The following is a 21,854-nucleotide window of genomic DNA, read 5'->3' as shown; positions in this document are numbered from 1 at the left end:
ACCTATGCTTTACAGGTATAATCTAGCCCTAGTTCTTCTGCACACTTCTGTACCTGTTATGAATTATACAGAGTGTCTGTTCCCCATATCTCTTTAAAAACCCCTCTGGGAGCTCCCTCTAGCTTTCTACATCGAGTTGAGTTTCTTATCCCGATCTTCATGCCCCTGTATAGCCTCAAGCTTGCCTACATCCCTGCCATCATTTCATATAACCCCCCTGGGATGCTCTGAGCACACAAAGCTTCCCCTTGCTCATTACTGCTCGAGATCTGATTTCTACTCTTGTCTGTGCTTCTTTTCTCATTTCAGCTCCCGTCCTCCTCAGGAAATCTCAAGTAACTTCTCTTCATTCAACTCCCTCCTTAAGACACAGTTATACAATAAAGTTTTCTTATTCTGCTTCTCCCATAGGTGCTTTGAAATTGACCTTGCCTGTCCATGGGTGATCTACAGGTGAACTACCTTCAGAAGTGCACCATAGTGGGAAGATAAATAAAAGTAATGTGTCCCAGGGGAACATTATGCTCGATGCAGCAGTTTCCCCAAAATAAAAGGCATTTTGCCTAGTTAGGCTACTCTTTGGCTCCTCCATCTCCCTGAGTAACACATTCTTGTACGGTGGTCCATGGGCTCACTTCTTGATGTCTAGGTGGCTACAGGACGCCTGTGACAGGAGGACGTTACCCACAGGTTGTGAGTTTACACAGGGCAGGTGCTGAGTTTTCTTTTCTCTTTTCTGAGCAAGCAGCACAATAGTCTGCAGGAACTAAGAATTCCCACAGGAAATGAGGACTTCCTGCAGGAACTAAGAAGTATTTCCAACCTACCCACTTTCCGGGCCAAGTGAAAAACACACTTATTCAGTCTGGCCTTCACTAAAAAACAACACAGAACTTGGTAGTTCTCACAGAAAATACTTCCCACTTGTCTACCTTGGGAATGAAATGGTGAGAAAGAAATGGAGGCAGAACATTTGGTTTCATTCATCTTGGGAGCCTGTTCAACCACTTCTTTATGAGGTATCACACGAAACCCCCAATAATGTGTTTTGTTACTATATGTATTGTTAAGCTCTGTGATTTATAACCCATGCCACTGTAACATTATCCACCACATAAAAATGTGAAATTCATGTAGTTATCTGTAGTTATCTATGATGTTAAATAATTATTGTTTATATAACAAAAATCAAAGCATTATTATATCTCATGTCACAGCCCAAGGATAAATGTCTAAACTTTGCTTTTCCTGGTCTTTCATCTCTTGACATACTATTGCAAAATTAAAGCTTGGTATGGAACAAAGGGGACCTCCCTTTCTCCCCAGAAAGAAGAGCACAGACCCTAACCAGACAAGTAATCATTGTCTACCATACTGTCTGGTGCGACTTTCACAGTTTTTGAAGGAGCAAGAGGCATAATTGCTGTATTTAGTCCAACACACCCTCTGCATTCTCAGAAAACGTCTCTTCCTGGATTGTATCATTGTAACACAAAATATAAGTTCCTTTATTTTATAATACTAGCTCTATGCTTCTTGAAAGTATAATCATAAGGTTGCTTAAGGGAACAGAAAACCATGTGGCGAATATCACTGTGATTCAACAAAGGAATGGGAAAAAGAATAATATTTGTGCCTTGGGCATATTCAAATGTCTGCAGAGAAGGAACTGATTAGTCCAAGAAACAGCACTAATGGCAGTCACGGAAGCGAGAGTCCAACGTGCTGCCTGTACAGGAACAGCAGTGTTCAGCAGTAGTCCAAGTACAGAATGTATGTGTGAAAATAATAAAGTGCATTCATCTCTAGCAGAGCAATTACCTTCGAGTTCACAGCCCAGCAGCTCCATTCGCAGTCCCAGTCCTCCATGTGTGGCTCTCTCAGGATAGACACGGATGAATCTTGTCGATACAGGTTCAAAAGTCCGCAGTTCAGGTGTGTCGTAGTTGGTGTTTCCTTCAAAAGTCTGCAAAGCATAACAAATGCTACTTGTTAAAAAAGAAAAGATATTTTCAACATTTTCTTCATTCTCTAGCCTTTGAATTAGATGAGAAGTAGGCCAGATTCTAACCATTTAATAAGTGTCAGACTTCCCTGCCCTAAATGAGAACGGAAAATACAGTTTAAGCTTCTTGGAAAGGTAATGCATTTCATTTTTCATTTTTCTTTTCCTTTCTTTTTTTTTTTTTTTTTTTTCATAAACTCAGTAGCAACCAATCCATCAGGGTCATAACAAGAGCTGAGTGTTTAATGAGACATGTTTTTAAATGACGCTCTGATCTGGGGTTTAGCTGGGTGACATTTTCAACAGTTTTTAGGGAAAAAAAAATGACTGAGGTGAAGATCCTGTCACCTTTTAAGTGGTTACAATAATAATCCAACTATTCAAGAGAAAATTTCAATCTGATTTCCCCCAGTGACAGAGTTTCACAAGTTGCAGTTATTTCAAAAGGCATAAATTAAACTCCAGGAACAGTAGCTGCAAGAGTTCTTCCAGTGAGACTGCTATTGAATAAGAATAAAAAGAAAGAAAGAAAGAAGAAAGCTGCTTCCTGATAAAACTGCAATATAATCTAACGGGTAAGGCAGGTCAGTGAATGTACATTTCAGACAAAAATCTCTTGTCTGAGTTGCACTCTGGGTTCTTGAGCCATAATACAGCTCTCAATGGCATTTGTTTGATACTTTCAGCTTCTCCTGTCAGTGAAATTTTGCATATGGAACATGTTATAATTTGTACTTAATGCAACACCCTGGGTGCATCCATGGAGATAATCGGTCATGAGAATGAATTAAATGTACAAAGAAACAGTCCTTGCCATGAAGTGTTTGCGATCCAAGACAGGCAAACAGTTTTTTTTTTTTAGCCTATTTTATGGTAAAAAATAACTTCAGAAGATCTTATAAAGAATAAAGAACAATATATGAAAATACGTATAACGATGAAGTAAAAGTAAAATGTTTTCAACTTTATTTTCTATGAATTAGTTAAATAACAAATCATTAAAACTAACTTATATGAACTGTTTAGAAGTGCTGTTACTTCCAACACATAGCTATGAGGCCTGAAGCTTTCTTCTGGAAGAAACCACCACCTGTCTGTCTTCATTTTGAATTATAACAAAACCCAACCTGCAATAAACTCTTCCTATTGACCTGGGGGCAGAGAAAACAGAAGCCACGGGTAAAACAGGCTGCATTGTCCAAGACAGAAAAAAAAGCATAGGTAAAACCAATTGCTGCTTGTATTTTTAGTGCAGTCCTAAAAGCCTTGCTTGTTTTTGCTCTGCATCTGTATATAATGAACCAATGGTCCAAAATGCCTTCTGGCCATTGGTTAGAGTGTCAGTCACAAAAGCCAATGATGATGGGTGGCTATGACCAACTGTATTAAAAGAAATAATTTCTACATTAACGCTTCTGCTCCTATTTCCTAGGAATGACTTATCTCTAAGGTGTCTTCAAGGAGCACTGGCTGACCTGGTGTTCTGACAGTGCATAAAAGACAGTTGTCAAGAATTCACATGTAGATGGCCTGTCAGATCTAATTAACATGCAATTATATATTATTATATTTCAACAGCAATGTAGTGCAAATGATCAGAAAAGCTACCTACCATATGAGAAAGAATGAATGCCATTTTATGTGCAAAAAGTAGACAGACACATGTATCTGAGGAATCCTTGCTTCCTTTTTAATAGTAGTCTTAATAGCAACATATAATAATGAAAACTGTTTTATAAAAGACATCAATACTGGAGTACTGACACATAGACATTAGAATTCAATAGGCATCTAGAATTATATTGAATCATAATTATATTGAATCATTGTCCTTTGTAGTGCAGAGCTGCCTGTGATTCAATTTTGACTGTTCATTTAAAACACGCACTGATATTCTTTGTGGGGGAAGAGAAAAAAGTATACAGTAAAACTTCATTTTATGAGTGTCTTTTATATAGGGTATGTCACAAATCGCTTTACTTCTTGCATACTACTTGTACTGCAAAAACAAGTATAATAAATAATTGCTAAACAAGAGAGAATATAAATAAGCAAGAGGGAAAAAAAAAGTCTTCCTAATAGCTTTTTAAATCAAAATAAGTATGGCAGAGAAATTTAAAAAGGTTGTTCCAGATGGCAGGATATTCTGTTTCTTGTGCAAGACATGACCAGAAGAGGTGTGAAAAAAAAAAAGGTCATCAGTCGGTAAGTGGAAGTAGGAAAAAAGTATGGAAGACAAAGATGAATGTACTGAGCAAGCTTGAGCAAGACTTTGGAGAACAAATACCAGCTGGATTTTGAAATAAGTATGGAGTTCTGCATGGTTGTTTGAGGATCTGAGTGGTGTTCACTTCTCTGTGTGCTTGATAGAGGCTAAAGGGGAAACATTCTGCACAGACAAAAACAGTAGAAAGTGGAAAAAGAGGAAAGAGTTATGGTAGTCCTATGGAAGTAGCTGCAGGTATGGATGACAAGGTTCCATTGAGGACCAAGGTGATGTTTCATCCTTTGGACACACTCTGTTTTTACATTTAGCTTGTCATTGTTCTTTCTTTTCCTAACGTGCAGTTGTTTGTTTATTGAAAGTCAAGACTTTAACCAAGTGAAACGATGTGTTTCATTTCATAAAACAGGGCTGTTTCTAATCCATGTTCCTGCTGTGACTCATTATAGCATTCTGTCCCATCCAGCTCCACTTACATTCAAAAATACTACATTCCAGTATTAACATTTTAAATCCCTTAGACTCCCAAATCATAGGATTTATCTAATTCTCTTTAAAGAAAATTTGTGCTTTGGAGTAAAGTTTATTAAAAGTCTTGAATTTTGGGGAAGGATTATAATTAGGCGACAAGAGATTTGAATTCCAGCCCTCCTAGTTCCATTAATCTTTGAAAGTTAATTTCTGGTAGTGATGAAAGCTGAGGATGGGCTCAGTGTGTTAGTTAGCACTCTAGTTTTCTTGTCAAACCGTTAACTTCTGACAATGATGGCAAGTGCTTGTATTAGAAAACAGAAAGCCATGCAGCAGACGGCGCACTGCTTTGAAAGCATATGGCATTATTTTTTTCCCTCATTGAGCCGCAGTGTAGAAGTACATGTCAAAACAACATCTATTTTAGAAAGAAAATGGTTAGATCCCATTGTTGATTTACACTCTCTTCACACTTTATGATGAAGTCAAAACTCATGGTAACAAGAGAAAGGAGCTGACTGCAAAGGCTGAATTCATTTAGTTTTAATCCCCAAAACAAATGATGAAAAGTGATGAGAAGTGAGAAAATGCAGACATATTCAGTGAGATTAAAACAGGAGAGAATGAAGTCCAATATTTACCAAATGTGCCTGGAAAAGCTACATCCATGAGCCCACTCAGCTTTTCCTTTAAAGAAACATAGGTTTGCCCAATTGAAGTCTCTATAGCAAAACAGCTTTTACATTTAATTTCCAGACTGACACAGCTAAGATATGGAACAACTCTCAAGGTTTCCGTCTGCCAAGCACCGTACTGATTTGCCTTTTGAGGGCACATTTCTGGTGGATCACATTCCCTGATCTTCCCAGTACTGCAGCAGTTCAGTTCCTGAACAGTTCTGTGTGCCCACTGCTTCCCTCAAGGGAAAGGAAGGACTGAGAAAGGGTTGTGACTCTCAAGGCAAAAATACACTTGGTTGAGCAACAATAGCAAAAGTAGATGGAAAATAATGAATGGGATTTGGGGTCAATTTTCTAAACAGTACATTTTATTGTCCTGAAGAGCATACATTCAAAGACAAAGCGAAGTAGGTACGTTCCCAGAAGCTTTTCTGGAGAATACTCATATTCTTTTTCCTGTCATTTAACCCAGCAATTTATTTGACCCTTCCCTGTAAATGCCTTGCACTTTTTGCTTGATCCTACAAACCAGCTTCCCTTTATTCCCAATCACGCACCAAGATTCTTCACTCGTAATAATACAATAGTACTTTCCACCTATGATGGGATAATGTCAAAAACGACATCACTCTTGCAGTGCGACTTAGATCAGACTATCATGGAGAGCCTGTGAAGCTCTCAAAGCAGCCTACAGGCAGTTCAGAAATCCAACAGGTACCCCATTGAGTTAAATAACACCATCCTCATTCAGCTGCTCAGAAAAAAAAAAGAAGCAGATGAAAAGTAATTCTGTGTCTCAAATAAGCCCACTCACAGAAAACTGCAGATGGAACTCCACTTTTTTGGTAGTGCTGGATATTACTGTTACATGGGATTTTGGAGTAACCTAGGGGCTGAAGAGGTGCATCACCCTTGGCAGAAGTAATCTTCTGAACTAGCCGCTGAATACATGAAACCTTTGCCAGAGTGGTTAATTTCCTGAGATCAGCTCCTGCACTCATTTTACCACTACCACAGCACCCCTTCAGTATTTTTGTCCTACAAACCCTCCTGTTTAGCTTCATTCTAATGTGCCGTTGTGCCTTTCCAAGATCAGAGATAAAGGTATGAAAATAAATATGAGTTCCTCCCCATGCAGAGCAATCCTCCTTACCTTTATCTTTTTCTTGCTAGAATCCATGATCATTTTCCAATCTGATCCATTGTTGCTGTAGCCGATTTTGAATTTTTTCATGAATACTTTGTTTTCTCGGTGCTTGCCTCCTTGGACAATTATGCCCCTCACCTTTTTTTCTTCGCCAAGGTCTATTTGAAGCCATTCATTTGTATATGGATGAGTAGTTGGTGGCAGCGCCCAACCTGAACGGCTTGTTATGAGGCGAGCATTTTCTGGGATCCAGTTTCGATCAACTTGAGTAGATGCAGTAATTTGAGAGTCAGGAATGAGCCCAGACACCATACCCAGCATCCCAGAGCAAGGATAATCTACAAAGAAAAAAAAAAACAAACAAAAAAAAACCAATGAACTAAATAGTTAATCTGAACAAACACCAAAACAGAAACAGGACATATCAATCATTTCAACTCTCATAAGCAATTTCTTATTTCTTTCTTATATCGAAAATAATCTTTTTGGGTTTGTATATAATTTTTATTTGTTCAAACTTGCACATCCTAGTTTTGGCAGGAAATGGAAGTACCAAAATACCACAAGTATTTCTGTCTTGATGGGAACCAAAAGGATCAGAAAATCTTATTCTATTCTTGTTTTCTATTCTTCTTGCTAAGCCAAAGAGTGCAGGGTCACATCTGAATTTGTGAATATTTCCCTAGGGAAAATTTCCCAAATCAGCCATAACCCTGTTGCAGATTACTTATTTCTTATGATGTTGGAAATGGAAATCTTTTATATATTCTATAAAATACAGTTTATTGTAGAACCTGTATTTTTCTATTGCATTTCTTTGGTCTCAGGCATTTTCAAAGGACACATAAGATAAATAATTACTTCTGTTATAGTCCCAGATAAATATAAGTCAAAAGTAGGAAAAGCTACTAACAAGGAATGAAGATTTCCAATATAGACTGTAATACCAGTTCTGCTGATTTTACCTTCATCTAATCTGGAAAGATTTCATAGATTTACTTGGAATTTTATAACTCTGTATTCATTAATCTTATGTTCCTACTCTACGGAGGTCAGTCCTAAGAAACATTTTGAAGAAAGACCTTAAGGAAAGAAAAATCCACAGAACTATTAAAAATTAGTGCCAGTAAACTGTATTAAGTACTATAAAATGGCACATTTTTTTAGAAAAATCAGATTTATAAAAATACTCAATCATTAACGTTTACTTTAATATGCACCTTGTAAATGGTCTTATAGAAGATTATTTTTACTTTACATATAAAATGTTGTCTTGGTTGTGTCTATTTTTTTTGAAGATAGCATTTTCATGGTAGTGAACACCTTTTGCTGTTAGCTCAGAAAGTACTTTGGGCAGTTATTTGGGTAGGTGTCTGTGTGATATAAAGGGATTACATTCCAAGAAGTGAGCACCAGTGAGCACCTGGGTTTATATGTCTAGATGCTGGAATAGGCTTCAGATCTCAGGGTTTGTACCTTGCAGTGTTATATGTATATGAAATCTGCTGAGATCAAACTACAAATAGCAGTCGTGAGAGAGAGGGACGGGAGAGTAAAGAAGGGAAAACAGGAGGTGAATTTGGAAAATAGCTGTGTATCTCAGGTAATTTGCATGGATCCGTAAAAAAAACACAACATGAAAAGTAATTGCACTTTATTTATTAAACTTCTTAAAGCCAAACACTTAAAAGAGAATGCTAGAACAACATTAAGATAACACTGGATGTTTGTGTCGGGTTTTCTTTCTCAGTTTGTTTACATATCTACATTCAGACCACAGTGGAAATAGTGAAGATGCATTTCAGTAATAAAAATAAAAAATGCAGCATAGGCACAAGAAGTTCCTTTGTTTTTAAAATCCTTCCCAAGACCTACCTGTTATCTTGCAGCCATACACTTCAAATCTCAGCGATACTCCGTTTTCCCAAGTCACAGGTCTAATTCGCACAAACCGTGTTAAAACTGGTTTGGCAAACGGTCTGTAAACAACATCAGTGGGATTGCTATTCCCTTGAAACACCTTTGTGTGGAAAGAAAAAGTATATATATGTTAGGCTTTCTTTTAAATGGTGTTTATAATTCTGTGCTTTACAGATACTAGTGACACAAGGTCTAGCCAGGATTATTTTTGTGGGGGATGAGACAAAAGACTTACATGGAGAGCTATCTCATTAAACTGCTAACACAATGTTGCAGAAAAATAAGCTTTCCTTTGGGAGGAAAAAGATGGTCAATTATATTAAAAAAATATTTGCCACCTGCCACATCCCATAGCACACCATAATGCTGCAGAGCAGACCAGGGGAGCTCAGGGCCACCAGGAGAGCAGGATCCCCCCCTGAACACAGCAAGGCTCTGTCCACTCCCTGCCAATGTTGATGTATTCCTAATACCTAGATCTATACGCAGCTCTTTTCGTATCAAGGATTGCCATGTCCTGGAATAGTCCCTCACTGCCCAATTAGGAGAGTTTTATTCCTTGCACACTCACAGAATGATGCAAAAAACTACAAAACCTCACGCCCAAGTTAAAGGTTTGGATTTCAGTTAGACCATGTAAAAATCCCTGTATGGAGTTAAGCTAAAAACACATATTGTTTTGCTGTCCTTGGACATAAGTGTTTTTCAGAGCGTGTTGTGCAACCCTCGCTCTGTTAACCTTCTGTCTTTAAATCCTTTAACAAACACTCAGCCTTTCTATCTCCTTGCATACTGCAATGGAAGTCTATTTACAAGCTATATAGAGGGTTCTAAGATTTTCTCCGAGTCCCCTGAGGCTAACGGGCAGATCAGATGAACAATGAGACTTCCACAAGAAGAGACAGGATTGTGCTGTGCTTTCATGTCGAGGATCCTGCTAACACACTCCTTCCTAGCAGAGCCAAAACCTTGCAATGTTCTAGTCCAAAGAAGGTGATTCAGCTTCCTGCTTCTTTCTCACATAGAGGGAACTGACTTCCTGTTGTTTGCCAGGGACAGGGGCCTCTGGCCTTTTATGGGATATTCTTCAATTTCTTACATACGGTGTCTACTTTCCTGTTTGTTACTTGCAATAACTGCGCTAATTTGCAGTGGAGGCCAGCAGCACACAGCTGCCAGCTCATCAGGACTGGTAATTTCTTAAATAATTTAATAATTTAATATTGGAGTTTCATACCCAGCAAGAGATTTTAAATGAATCTACATTTCTTTTCAGCAATTATTATTTTTTCTTTCTCTGAAGGACATGCTACCATTCTCGAGGTGTGCCTCTGGCCAAGGCAGTGAGTCTCCCTAATGCACACAGCTCCTGATGAGTACACAGCTCGCTGAGGCTTCCTTCAGGACATTGGTGGCTGCCTGTCATTTTTTTCATAGCCAAGTCTCCTTAACTTTTGATTTGTGTAAAGATACTAGAGGGAGACCGGTTGTACAGTTGTTTTTTTTTTTTTTTTTTTTTTTTTTTTTTTTTTTTAATAAACCCTTTGAACAAATACAAGACATTTAGTTCAGTTCTCTGTGAATTAAAGACAGCACATACAATGGAAACTCATGTAAAATACACTCTTGGAGAGTTTACAAATTGAAGCTGATAATGAAAATCGGGCATGGTCTGAATTTGAAAGAGGCATTTGTTCAGATTACGGGAACCAGAGCCAGGAAACTCTGTGTCTTGTACGTGCTGTAGTGTTGGCTCCTCCTGTGACTTTGGGTAAGTCAGATATTGTACTTTTACAAATCATTACATAGTGCCCACAGTGAGGCATGTGACTTTCTAAAGTTCCTTCTCAACTGGAAAACCAGGATAACACCTGTCAAAGAGAGGCTTTCAGGATTCCTTGTTATTATTATTATTTGGTTTATTTGTGTACTAAGTGTTTCAAAGAAGAAAGATGAACACACTGATCACTGCTACCATTTTGACTAGATAAGTGTAGCAGCCTTGGCATAGCACTTACAGATAAGTAAGGGACAAACCAGTAACCAAATATTTACAGCTAGGTATGGTTACACTGACAACTTAATATTACACAGCCATGCTGAGTCCTTGCAGAAGAGCCACAAAAAAGCTCTTTTGAAGAGAGTCAGTACAAAACATTTCCAGTTTCATCAGCTTCTGGCAGTTGCTGGAGATGCTGCCCCTGGGTATGTCCCAGGTGAGGCAGGAAGGGAGGCACAGCCTCACTGGGACTATTCATGTGAGAGCTGGAGCAGAACTGACTTCTCAGTAACGAGCTTTATGCTCGTGGTAGCGGATAATGAAGATTTTTCTCATGAGTGTCTAAAGCTGTTTGATTGGGAGGTCACAAGGAGCAAATGCGCTGATAAACGGAAAGGTGATAAAAATCTATAAGGATGGAAAGGTATGCCTAATTATCTGCCTACATGACCTCCACCACTGAAATGCTTAGAAGTCTTACAAATTACTAATGACTTGGTAGCACTCCTGCAAGGCAGCAGGGCTATGCTGAGGTACTGAAACAGCACATATCCAGAGCTTTGCAGCAGATAAGGGTCCTATATTTTAAAAAGTTCCCCCATATTGTTTTCTCAAGGTCACATAGGAAATCTCTAGCAAACTGGGAAACAGCAGCACACTCCAGGGAAATGAGCCAAACCACTCCAATTCTGATGGCTACAGTGGGTGATGAAGCACCTTTTCGGCTGCTTGAGGCTGCCCACAAACAATTTCTGTGGTCCATCTCTATTGAGACAATTTCTGTCTTTTAGGTTTGGGATACTGTGAACCTTCATCATGCTGATTAAACATTTATTTTATATATTTATTTATTTAGAACAGATAGTAACTAAGGAGTTCAATAGCCTATTTCTTGGCCAAAGAGAGGTAAAAGAGAAAAGACTTACAACAGGCTTGTTTCCCTCCTTAAGTGTAATCCAGTCTTCTCCATTGGAGCTGACGTCCACACGGTATGTTTTCAGGTAATATTCTTTCTTTGTTTCTTTAGAGATAGCTCCTTGGGTCCCAATTCCAGAGACGAAGCGGAGAAGGCTTAGATCCACCTGTGGTAATGAACAAATGGGGATGTGAGGACAATCAGTTTAGAGAACAGCAGTACTGCAGAAGTGACCCCACAAGCCCCACATGTTTTACAGAGATAATAAAGATTTTTATAAGGAAAATTGCAGCATACTGTTGACAATAACATGGTCATAGCCTCTTCTTTTGCTAATAGTGTCTCACAGGAGACAGAAACATTTGCCTGATCACTCAGGGGTGTTACCCACATGCCAGAGAATTATTTTTGTTCTGTGAGGTAGGAACCAGAAAACCCATCAGTGCCACTGGGAACCACTACACTGCAGACTAGTTACTCGTGAAGTTCCTCAAGGACCAGTCTGGTGAGCAATCTTCTTTAATACTTTCATTAACTATCTTGCATAGATGCTAATGAAATTTGCTGAGGACACAATGCTTCCAGGCATTGCCAATACAGAGGAGAGTAAAGCAGTGAGAGCTGAATGACCCTGAGGATTGGAGTATTAGAAATGGGATGAAATTTAATAGTACAATATCAAAGCCATGCACTTAGGGAATGATAACAAGAATTCTGTTGAAACCCAGGAGCTCATCACTTGCAAACAGACAGGGAGAAAAGAAACCCATAGTGTATTACTTAGACACAAGATAATTATGAATCACGGTGTAATTTTGTAGGGGAAAAGGCAAATGTAGCTTATACTGCATGAGGTATTTGCAGAAAAAAAAAGAAGGTAGCACTAAAACAAGTGCAATAATTCTCTTCCAACTGACAACTGTAGTGAACTTCAGTCATTAGAAAACACTGGCATTTTGAACTTGCTGGAGAAATGGAGGCTATGATGTACACATGAATGCATGTTGGAGGCTTTCTGGAAAATTCAAAAAATCAAAATTTTTTTTAATCGATTTAGGTTAACTCCCCCTCATTCTCCTCCTTAAATTATTTGCAATACAGATCTGTTTCCTCATCTAGTTCATCTCATGGCATCATGGAAGTTGAACTGGGAGGATGATGCTGGGTGCCAGAGCATGGCTACCAAAGTCAGCTCTACTAGCAAAAGAAGCCTTTGTCCCAGCTGCCAAATGGCTGAAACTAGGCATTAAACTTTCTCACTGCCTGGTCAATAACCACAACTATGAAACACCTGCCATTTCCTTACTTCCTTTCTTTAGCCATAACAACAAACCAATTAAAATCAAATTAATTGCTCTGCCTTCTCCACAGCTAGAATATCTCTTTGTTTCCTAAAACAAACCATTTAATTTCAACACAAAATTACACTGTTCACAAATTATTAATCAAAGCAATTAATTTGCCTCAACTTCAGTTGTCCATACTTTAGTAGCACAATAATAGGTTGAATTAGCCCTTCACATGTAAATGTCCAATGAATGTCTCAGGCCTTCTCATTATTTCCAAAGCATGCAGGATGCAGCATATAGGTCCCCTGTGTCCCACAGGCATCCTTTTTCCTGGATGTATGTCATATATCCAAAGGCGCTGGAGCAGTTAAATCAACATGCTCTGCATTCTCTTTCAGAAGGCTGAAGGAAGTGCTACTGAGGACAGGCTGGCTGCTTTCTCAATGCCCATGTCATATACAAGTCATTTTGAAGTCTTCCAACACAAGAATAGGAGCCTTGTGTGTGACAGATAGAACTGGCTTTCAGCACAAAGCTGCTGCCCCTGCCTCAGATTTTAAAGCTGGTAAAGTCTATATGCAATATTTCAGCCTTGGTCTTCAGAGGTGAAATACTGCAACATTTTGTTTTGTCTTGGTTAAAAAAAAAAATAAATCCAGTCTTTAAAAAAAAATAATAAAATGGGAGCACTGCCTTACAAAAACAATCAAGTGATTTAAAGTAACTGGAGAGTCTCAGATGTTAGATTGTTGCAATCTGAAAGTTAATGGGGGAATCTGGGCATCATTGCACTGAGCAATCTCAGCTTAACTTCAAATGCTCTCCAAACTGTACTCTGCTGATTGTAAAGTGTGCTGCGCTGAGTTATGTCCAATACCACATTCACTTCCAGGCTGAAGTGCACTTGAAAATCTGGAAGTCTGAGGGAGTGCAGAGCTAAGTTATTTAAATGATCTGCTTCTCTTACAATTTGAAACAGCTCTTCAGTTTTGAAATGATTAGGGTCCCAAGCCTGTACTGTTCCAACTGATTTGAAATGATTCTAGTAGGGGCTTTTTAATATACAGTAAGTACTTCATTGTGAATAAAGTCAAGCAATGGCCTATTGCAAGAGTTCTAGACATCTGAGGACAAGTTAAAATTTAACATGGGGTTTCCAGGGGAAGATTTGATTAACTGATGCCTGAACAGACAAAACAGCTACTGGTCACTGACTGTTCAGACACCTCAGGCTTGTCCCATCAAAGAACTTCAGGCGCCCAAATTTTGCTCAGACCCAGGCACCGATATTCAATACACCCCCTTAAATCTTGGGGCACTGAAAATCCTAAAACACTTTAATCTAAAAAAACCCTGTCAGAATTCAAAAGGTAGGCAGAAATTCTCCTGCAGAAATTAACAGTTTACTTGGAGAAAGAGATTCTGAGCAGGCCTCCTTTTTTTTTTTTTTTTTTTTTTTGCCTACAGGTAGGGAAGAGGCAATTCGTGCTCCTGGCCCTGGTAACTGTGAAATACAATGTAAGAGGAGGGCATCTCCTGTCATTAGGAAGAACATTTCTTCATGCAGAACTGCTCTCTCCAGATCAGCAAATCTTCAGGTACTTCATGAAAACAGTAGCAATGTCAACAACAGCCCTGACTCACCTATGGCAGGTGGCTGGAGCGTTTAACTGCCTGCTGCAGCTTCAAATACCTTGCAAAGGCAAGCTGCAGCCCTGGACCTGCTGCATGCATAGGGATGTTTGCTCACAAGTTGATAGAGGAAAAAGAATCACATTTCTCCATCACTGTTTTGTGAGTGAGGGACAGTGCATATAGAAAAGGTGGGGTTAAGCAGCTGGGAAGCAGAAGGGTTGGAATTAGTACTAGCTTGGTCTCAGCACGGAGGTCCAGAGGAGAGGTAGAGCTTAAGGCATTTTCATCCCTTTGGCTGTTCTTCACTCTGGCCTCCAGAGTAATTGCTCCTCTCCAGGTGCATAAAAACAGAATTGCAATGCTGAGCACCTCTCTGTAGTGCCTAAGTGTGTTTGTGAATCAAGTTCTAAATTTACCAATCTTCTTCTCTAAGTAAGGGGATAGAAATAAATTATGTAGAAGACTACCTTGGAAACTGCATGAAACATCTTAAAGAAGCTGTTAAACTCATCTTCATTAATCACTTTGTGATGATTTTTTTTAACTTTACCTTTTGTAAAATGCAAAATTGTGCATAGAGTACACAATTTAAATGTCATGGGGACTGCTCAGGGTTGGAGCTCAACCATGTCAACTGCTAATAATGAGTGGAATCTGAAAGTACCGAAATATAACAGAGGTAAGACACAGCTCTTCTGTACCTTTATCCTCAGGAACCACTGCAGGGTGGTAGCTAGTAGTTCTAGTACAGATGTGTCACCAAATGGTTAGGAACTCCTATGCTTTTTGGAGACTTTTGCTTCCTGAGTCATTAAATTTCCAGTCAGCTTAGTATGTCCTCTCAACAGAGGCCTCCAAGTGTTTACATGACCAGAGGTAAACCATTTTTCTCAGATCCAGTTGCTGCCAGCCAAGACATTAATATGAATCCTTAACAGCTAGCTTTTTGTTTTGGACTTCTTGTCCTTTTTGTGTCAAGAACTTGTGTTTCATGTAAAAATGAGCTGCAGAGAGATATGCTGATGAAACACAGTACTTTTGAAGATGAACATCAAATGCATTTCCCTGCAATTATTTGACATTGAACTTTCTGCACGTATGATAAACAAACATCTGGTATTTATTTTACAGGATGCAAACGATTTTGTAAGTTATTGCATGCTGTATTGCTGTGATCAAGATAGGCAGCTGTCTCCAAGCCTGAAATCATGACATTTCGTTTCCATGACCAGAATTTTAGCTTTAACTAACTGTAGTACACTGACACTTTTTCAAAATTTTGCTCGCCTTCATTCAGACTAAAAAGCATCTCCCTTCTGGAAAATGGAGCCTTAGGGCCTTATCCAACAAATTGCCTGTGTTGCGATGTGACCACCTTTATTGGTAAGTACAAGATTGGGAGCAGACCTGCCTAAAGGAATGAGCCTCGAACTTACAAGAAATGAAGAATATCTCAAGTGTGTATTTTTTTTTTCCCAGGAGAGAAATGTTCATGTAAAAAAGCCCCAGTTGTTCCTCTTTCTAAAATCAATTTATTTCCTGTGAAATCATATTGCAAGACAGTAGTGGTTTCTATATATGAATTATTTCCCCAGTATTTATTCTGCAATATCTTTTAGCATCCAGGAAAAATATTTTTATTGCTGTCTTACTGTCTCCAAAAAATGTGGGTGGGTGACACATTTGTAAGACATAGATATGCAAGGGGTGGCATGCACATTTGATTTGAGAGCAGTTAAGGAGAAGGAAAACGAATAACATTTAGCTCTGCACAATATATCATGTAGCAAGTCTTCGCAAACTGCTGGTTAACGAACAGCACACAACATGCATGACATGAAATGAATATTGCTTCTCCCTGTTGTCATACATAACCATGCCATTGTATGGAAGTCCTTATTTTCAGAATGAAAATCTGCCTTGCTAAATAAAATACAGTCATTGAGGGAGCTGTAGCAAGGGAGCAGTTTCACAAGCTTTTAACACTCCTACTGTAGGTCTGCTCAACAGCCTGAGAAAATAAAGGACAAAGCGCTGGAGTTTGATTAACAACAGGAAGCTTTTTGTTGTGGGCATCTCTTGTGGCTTGAAAAGCTGTATAATCCATCACTTGACACAACACACCAAAGTAAATATTTTTAAAGAACTGTGTCATTTCCCTAGATAGCATACAGTGCTCTGAGTTAGATTAACTGTTGTGATGCTTCACTGTTCTTCTGTCAAATATTTTAATTAAGGAAGATCTGATCTTTTTCATTAGTTAAGCCCATATTTTTTATTAGATGTTGCTGCTGTTTTGACCAATCACATTCTCCCTTGATGTATACAAAACTATCACTTAATTCTTTTATTGATCAAGCTTGAAGTAATAAAGATTATAAAGCTAAATAAAAATGGCACAGTCTCTAGTCGAAATTCTGAAAGGAGTTTTGTTAATTTGGTTGGAAAATTACTTCCAAAAGTCTTCATCCTTGAAATAAGTCATCACTACAAGAGCACAACTCCTTGATTAATGACAGGGTGTAAATATTCATCCTGAGTTTAAGTGAAAGTAGTTAAATCTATAAACCATCTCAGACTTTTGTGCAAGATTCTCAGTGTTATTTGTGACAGCTCCATAAACAAAGAAAGATGAAAATAATGCTGTTAGTAGGATCTCTCCTGAGTCACTGAAGTCTTTCTCATCGACCTTGACAGCAACATACTGAAAGCCCCAGAAGAGAAAGCAGCTAATCACACGCTCAACTTCTAGCCTGTGCTAAACAACTGCCCTCAGTCAGTATGCTTTACTGAACTGATGCTTATGTGACTTGGCAAAAATGGGAAGGTATGAAAGCAAAGATGAACAAATATTCTTGCCAAAGAAATAGGAACGCTTGGCAGCGAAAAGGAAATGAACTTTCTTTAGCAGTTGAAATATTCCTCGCACTCTTTGCCCTCTGCCCAAATGCTTTTCTGCAGCAGAAAAAACGTGAGCGTAAAGATTCCCTGTCTGAAAACAAAGAATTGATTCAAGGCAGGCTATCGCATTGAGATACCGATGCTGGGATTACAGTATTGAGTTCAGTGATTTCATTTATTCATTTATTTATTTATTTTTGCAGAGGCAGATCAGCCAGTTTTTCCAAGAGAATATTCAAGATAGGCATGAAAACGTATGACTGACAGACATAAAAGAACCTGGGTCATCAGTATGGGGCTGGCTGAAGAAAGAAAATATGCAGAAAGTATAAGAAAAATGAAATCCAGAAACAAAAAGGAAAAAAAAAAAGACAAGAAAAAATGAAAGAAAAGGCCTCTGTGTCTCTGACAGAGAAAAGATAATGCTTGTGTGGGCTGTATTGCATCTGGATTCATGGCACATTCTCCCACTTTTATGTTAATTTTTTTTTTGCATAAATCAGAAGCAACTAATTAAAAAAGAAATATTTAATTCTGACATGTTCTTTGAACTGGTGTTCCATCTGGTTCTGTTTGAATAGTAAAATCTGCTGTAGTTGTAAAAATTGGCAAGCAGCACTCTGGTGAAGAGAAACAAAAGAGACTCAGTATAGCAGGTTAATACACTAGCATTTCAACTTGAGACATTTCCAGAATTCAGCAAACCAAATCGCTCCAGTATGGAAACTATAAAGATCAAATGCGAAAGAGAAATGCTGCAAGTGGGCTGAGAGAAGTGCTGCCACTGGTACACATTAGCTCTGCATGATATTTTTAGTGTGAGGCTTTGAAGGAGTTGGGTGTAGAAGTTCAGGCAATGCCCTGTTCCCCTGGAAGGGGATAACAGTACTGTGTGAAACACAGCCGGTGCCCATGCAGTGGCAGGGAGCGATCCTGCCGCTGTTCATTCATTCCCAAGCTCCACCTTATGCATCCTGGTAGGGCTCTGATGTGATGCGATCGTTATTCAGGAGGCTCAGAAAATACCTTCTTCTTAATTTATTTCTTACTTCAAAACTACTTAAAACCTGAACACCGAGATACAATAAACTCTGATAACAAAGAGAGGAAAATGTAATAGTATTGGGATTTCTATAGACTCTGGGATCTAAGTAATCAGCATCTTGTGCCATTCGAAACCTCTCTGTAGCAATGAAGAGAAAGGCTGATTAACTCCCAGTGCTTTAGAAAAAGATTGTTTTACATCTTGCAGGAGCATATCTTGCTGTGAAATATTACTTCTTTAAAATGAAAACCTTTGCTTCAGCACTACATTAACTTGCAAATGGATAACCTAAGACATTTACAATGACTTGGTCAAAAAAGGAGGAATGTGAATGGCCCCTTTCTCCAGCTAAGATACTTAGGAACCCTTGCTGAGCCATAAATGAGTCAGGAACGTAATACTTTTAATTAACGTTTTCTGAATACTTATTTGTAATTTACATTTAATTTTAAACCTGAGCTTAATCCTCTGATCTGGAATGAAGACAACTATTTAGTGCAGTTTGAATGTAACCTTCCCTAGTTTGTGTCAGAAACTATAGAAAAGGGAAACTCTATAGCAATACTTGCAGAACCACTCTTTTCTGAGAGAGGGACATAATTGTAGGACTTTTTTTCCCCCAAGTGTACTGAGCAACTAATGCACAAATGGGAAACAAGTAATCCAAAGCTTCTCTATCAGACTGCCTCACATGTGAATAACTGGGCTTTGGGTAGAAAACACTGAATTTTGCCTATGAAGTTCTCATGGAGCATTTTTTTCCCCAGCTGCTGTCTTGTTGAAGTCAGAGGGTACAGGCAGCAGGGCTAGATTTGAAATATGTTTTGTCATTTTAAATATAAATACAATATTACACATGCATACACACACAGAAATAACCTCTGCTTCTTCCAGTTTAGCAACATGCCTATGTTAATTGTGTAGGAAGCTCGGAAGCTCGGGTATGATGTGTTATGCAGAGTTAAACCTATCTCAGACTTTGATAGTGAAGACAGATCTGACTCTGTGATCACTGGATTCAGAGAAACTGCCACTGAAGTTGCTGGAATTTGCTATAAAGTCCAAACCTTGGGTTTTCTATAAAAGTAGCACCAAAATGTGGAAAAATGTCAGTGTGAGATTTAATACTTTTAAAGCCTAATTTCACTGGCAATTGGAATAGGTATATAACCTGTGTCACATAGAAATTTATGTATTTATTTTTTTTTTTGTGATCAGCTTTCTCATCTCAGAAAATCGGTGCAGTCTCTTTAAATCAGTCAGTCATCCACAGGAGTCTGCATTCATTTATTCTCTGTTAAATGGAACTGTCAGTTTTGTTGCACCAAAATTCGATTTTCTATTTCATACACATTGTGTATGATGATTTTAATTTACTACTGGGTCACCAAACAAGTCAACACTTTTTTAAAAAAATAGGAGTTTCTTCTACTTTCTAGAAAAATGTCAGGTAACTGCAGTTATATAGTGTGGTGAAGGCACTGTAAATGTTCAGGGAAAAATAAGTGATAGACTGTACATGCCAAGATCATCCTGTTTGGTGTTTCCCTCATAGCTTCAGATGTGGATGAAATCCTTCCGAGGTCGTGATTTGAAAGACCCACTCTTGAGCACGGTGCTTTTGTCCCATGCCGGAGGAGGATGGGGACAACAGAAGGGATGCTGCAGGCTGGTGACAACCAAGGCAACTTCCCCTCTGGTGCTAAAGCAGAGCAGGAGACTGCTTCCTCTCCAGTGCTGCCCTTCTCTCATCAAAGCATGCTCAAACTCCAGCTGCTGGGATCTCATTTTCAGGGTTTTGCTGGCCAAAGCAGGGTGCCTGGTTTGTGTCCTGCCTCTTTGTCTCTCTAAAAGTTGCTCTATCTCTGTCTATGTAAAGGGCAAAGCTATTGATTTTTAAGTGCTGTGGCTTTGTAAAATAAACACAGGATGTATTTTCTTAGTTAAGCATATCACAGAAAGGGGGAGCACCACTATGGACTGTTAATTTTTACAGCCTGATAACAGCATTTTAAAATTATTCTGTGCTCTGTCAGCCCTTCAGACCACAGTTTGAACTTAATAGTATTTGCAATGGAAGAGCTGCTGCTAAGGCTGAAAGCCACCTTAGTCCCTACTACAACCATCTATAACCTAAATATGACCCATTAAAATATGCCCTGGTTTTACATGCAATAGGACAAATTAATCTTTTCAGCGGCTTCAGAGGATCAACACCAGAAATGAATTTGGCCACAGTGTTCAACACAGGAGGCTGCAGAGAAGAGAAAGACCAGACTGCACAGGTACTGCTGGCTGCTGGAAGCTGTCTGTAAACAGAGCTCCTCCAAGGAGAAGCCAGTTGCTGCTGAAGACGGAGGAACCCAACCTCAGCTTAATGTTTGGTTCACTTTCTCTGCCAGTAGGCTTTGTTTATCAGACAGCTGTGAAGTTTACAGTGATGACTTTTTAAAGAGTTTTTTTTAAACACCTTGAACGAAAACATTAGAGGTGAAGCAGAATGGAAGTATTTCTCTGTTGAAATATACTTTTTTTTTTTTTTTACTTTTTATTTGTTTTGTTTTTTTTTTTTTTTTTTGTGGAAAGAAGACAAATTGCTGTCTGAAGGGCAGGCATTTACCACTTGTGAGAAATGTCATTTATCCTTCCACTTTACCTATTTTGTTACTGCTGTGAAAATGTCACCTAATGGGCAGAACAGAATTAAAGTGGGACAGAGAAGCAGAATAACACAAGGGCAGGGGAGGCAAATAATAACTCAGCAACAGAAAATCTGGAGCGTGGATGCCGGAATGGAGAAAGACCCACAGGACTCATGAACTCTTCAGCTTCATACTACTGTGCAGGTGTGGAAAGAGTGAATAAAAATGCACAACTGTCTCTGCAAAGCACTCAGCAGTGCACCTATCATCTCCAGCCTGGGGTCAGCCCCGTGAGAGCAGAGACCTTTAGCTCAGTAACAACTCTGCTTATTATAACATGCCTCAGCTGTGCGTTCCTACCCAAGACTGTGTTTCTACCGCTACCCTTAGTCATTTAACTTCTAGCCTTAAGCTCTGCCTTGCCTGCAGTTTGACACCTGCCCGGTCTTGTAGATTAATTTATTTCTGCTGGACACAGAAAAATCTCCTTTTGAGATACCTTCCCTCACTTCTGTACAAAGCACTGGCTGCGGTGGAGCAGATGTGTTGTGGTGCTGGGTGGGCAAGGCTGCCTCAGCCCACAGGGGGCCTGCAAAGCGTCCAGGAGAGAGCTCCCCTGCCAAGCACGATGGCACAAACAACTGATTTTTTTTTTTGGCCTGAAGGCAATTAAAAAAATCAGGAAATAATAACAAATGGTTTGAGTCAAGCTAAACACGTGAACCCGTTGAATGGGGGGAAAAAAAAAGAGGGAGAATAATCATACAGTTCTTAATATTTTTAAGTGGTTTTAATTTCTGTGAAATAAAGTAGAAGGAAAAGATCTTGTGATTAAAAACAAACAAGCAAACAAACAAACAAAAAACCAAAACAACACAACAAAACTATGTGGCATTTACTTTAAAAGCATATTTAAAGGTTTTCATTTCTTTCCCTCCTGGAACCAACTATTTAGCAAAAGTGAGACAAATTTACAAAAT

The 21,854-nt window shown here is 38.8% G+C and overlaps 1 protein-coding gene across 4 annotated transcripts in view; it reads right to left on the bottom strand.

Moving 5' to 3' along the window:
- The window catches only part of NRP1 (neuropilin 1), a 111,750-nt gene that overhangs the window by 22,156 nt on the left and 67,740 nt on the right, over nucleotides 1–21,854 (bottom strand). For all 4 annotated transcript variants that reach the window (XM_032181597.1, XM_032181598.1, XM_032181599.1 and 1 more), the window contains exons 7-10: nucleotides 11,373–11,528; nucleotides 8,403–8,547; nucleotides 6,534–6,865; nucleotides 1,822–1,966 (exon numbers count right to left, since the gene is read on the bottom strand). In XM_032181597.1, the coding sequence (XP_032037488.1) occupies nucleotides 1,822–1,966; nucleotides 6,534–6,865; nucleotides 8,403–8,547; nucleotides 11,373–11,528 (778 nt within the window). The remainder of the gene's footprint in view (nucleotides 1–1,821; nucleotides 1,967–6,533; nucleotides 6,866–8,402; nucleotides 8,548–11,372; nucleotides 11,529–21,854) is intronic.

The sequence above is a fragment of the Aythya fuligula genome, chromosome 2, assembly GCF_009819795.1.
Source record: "Aythya fuligula isolate bAytFul2 chromosome 2, bAytFul2.pri, whole genome shotgun sequence".
Classification (NCBI taxonomy): Eukaryota; Metazoa; Chordata; class Aves; order Anseriformes; family Anatidae; genus Aythya; species Aythya fuligula.
This window is presented reverse-complemented; position numbering and strand designations above follow the sequence as displayed.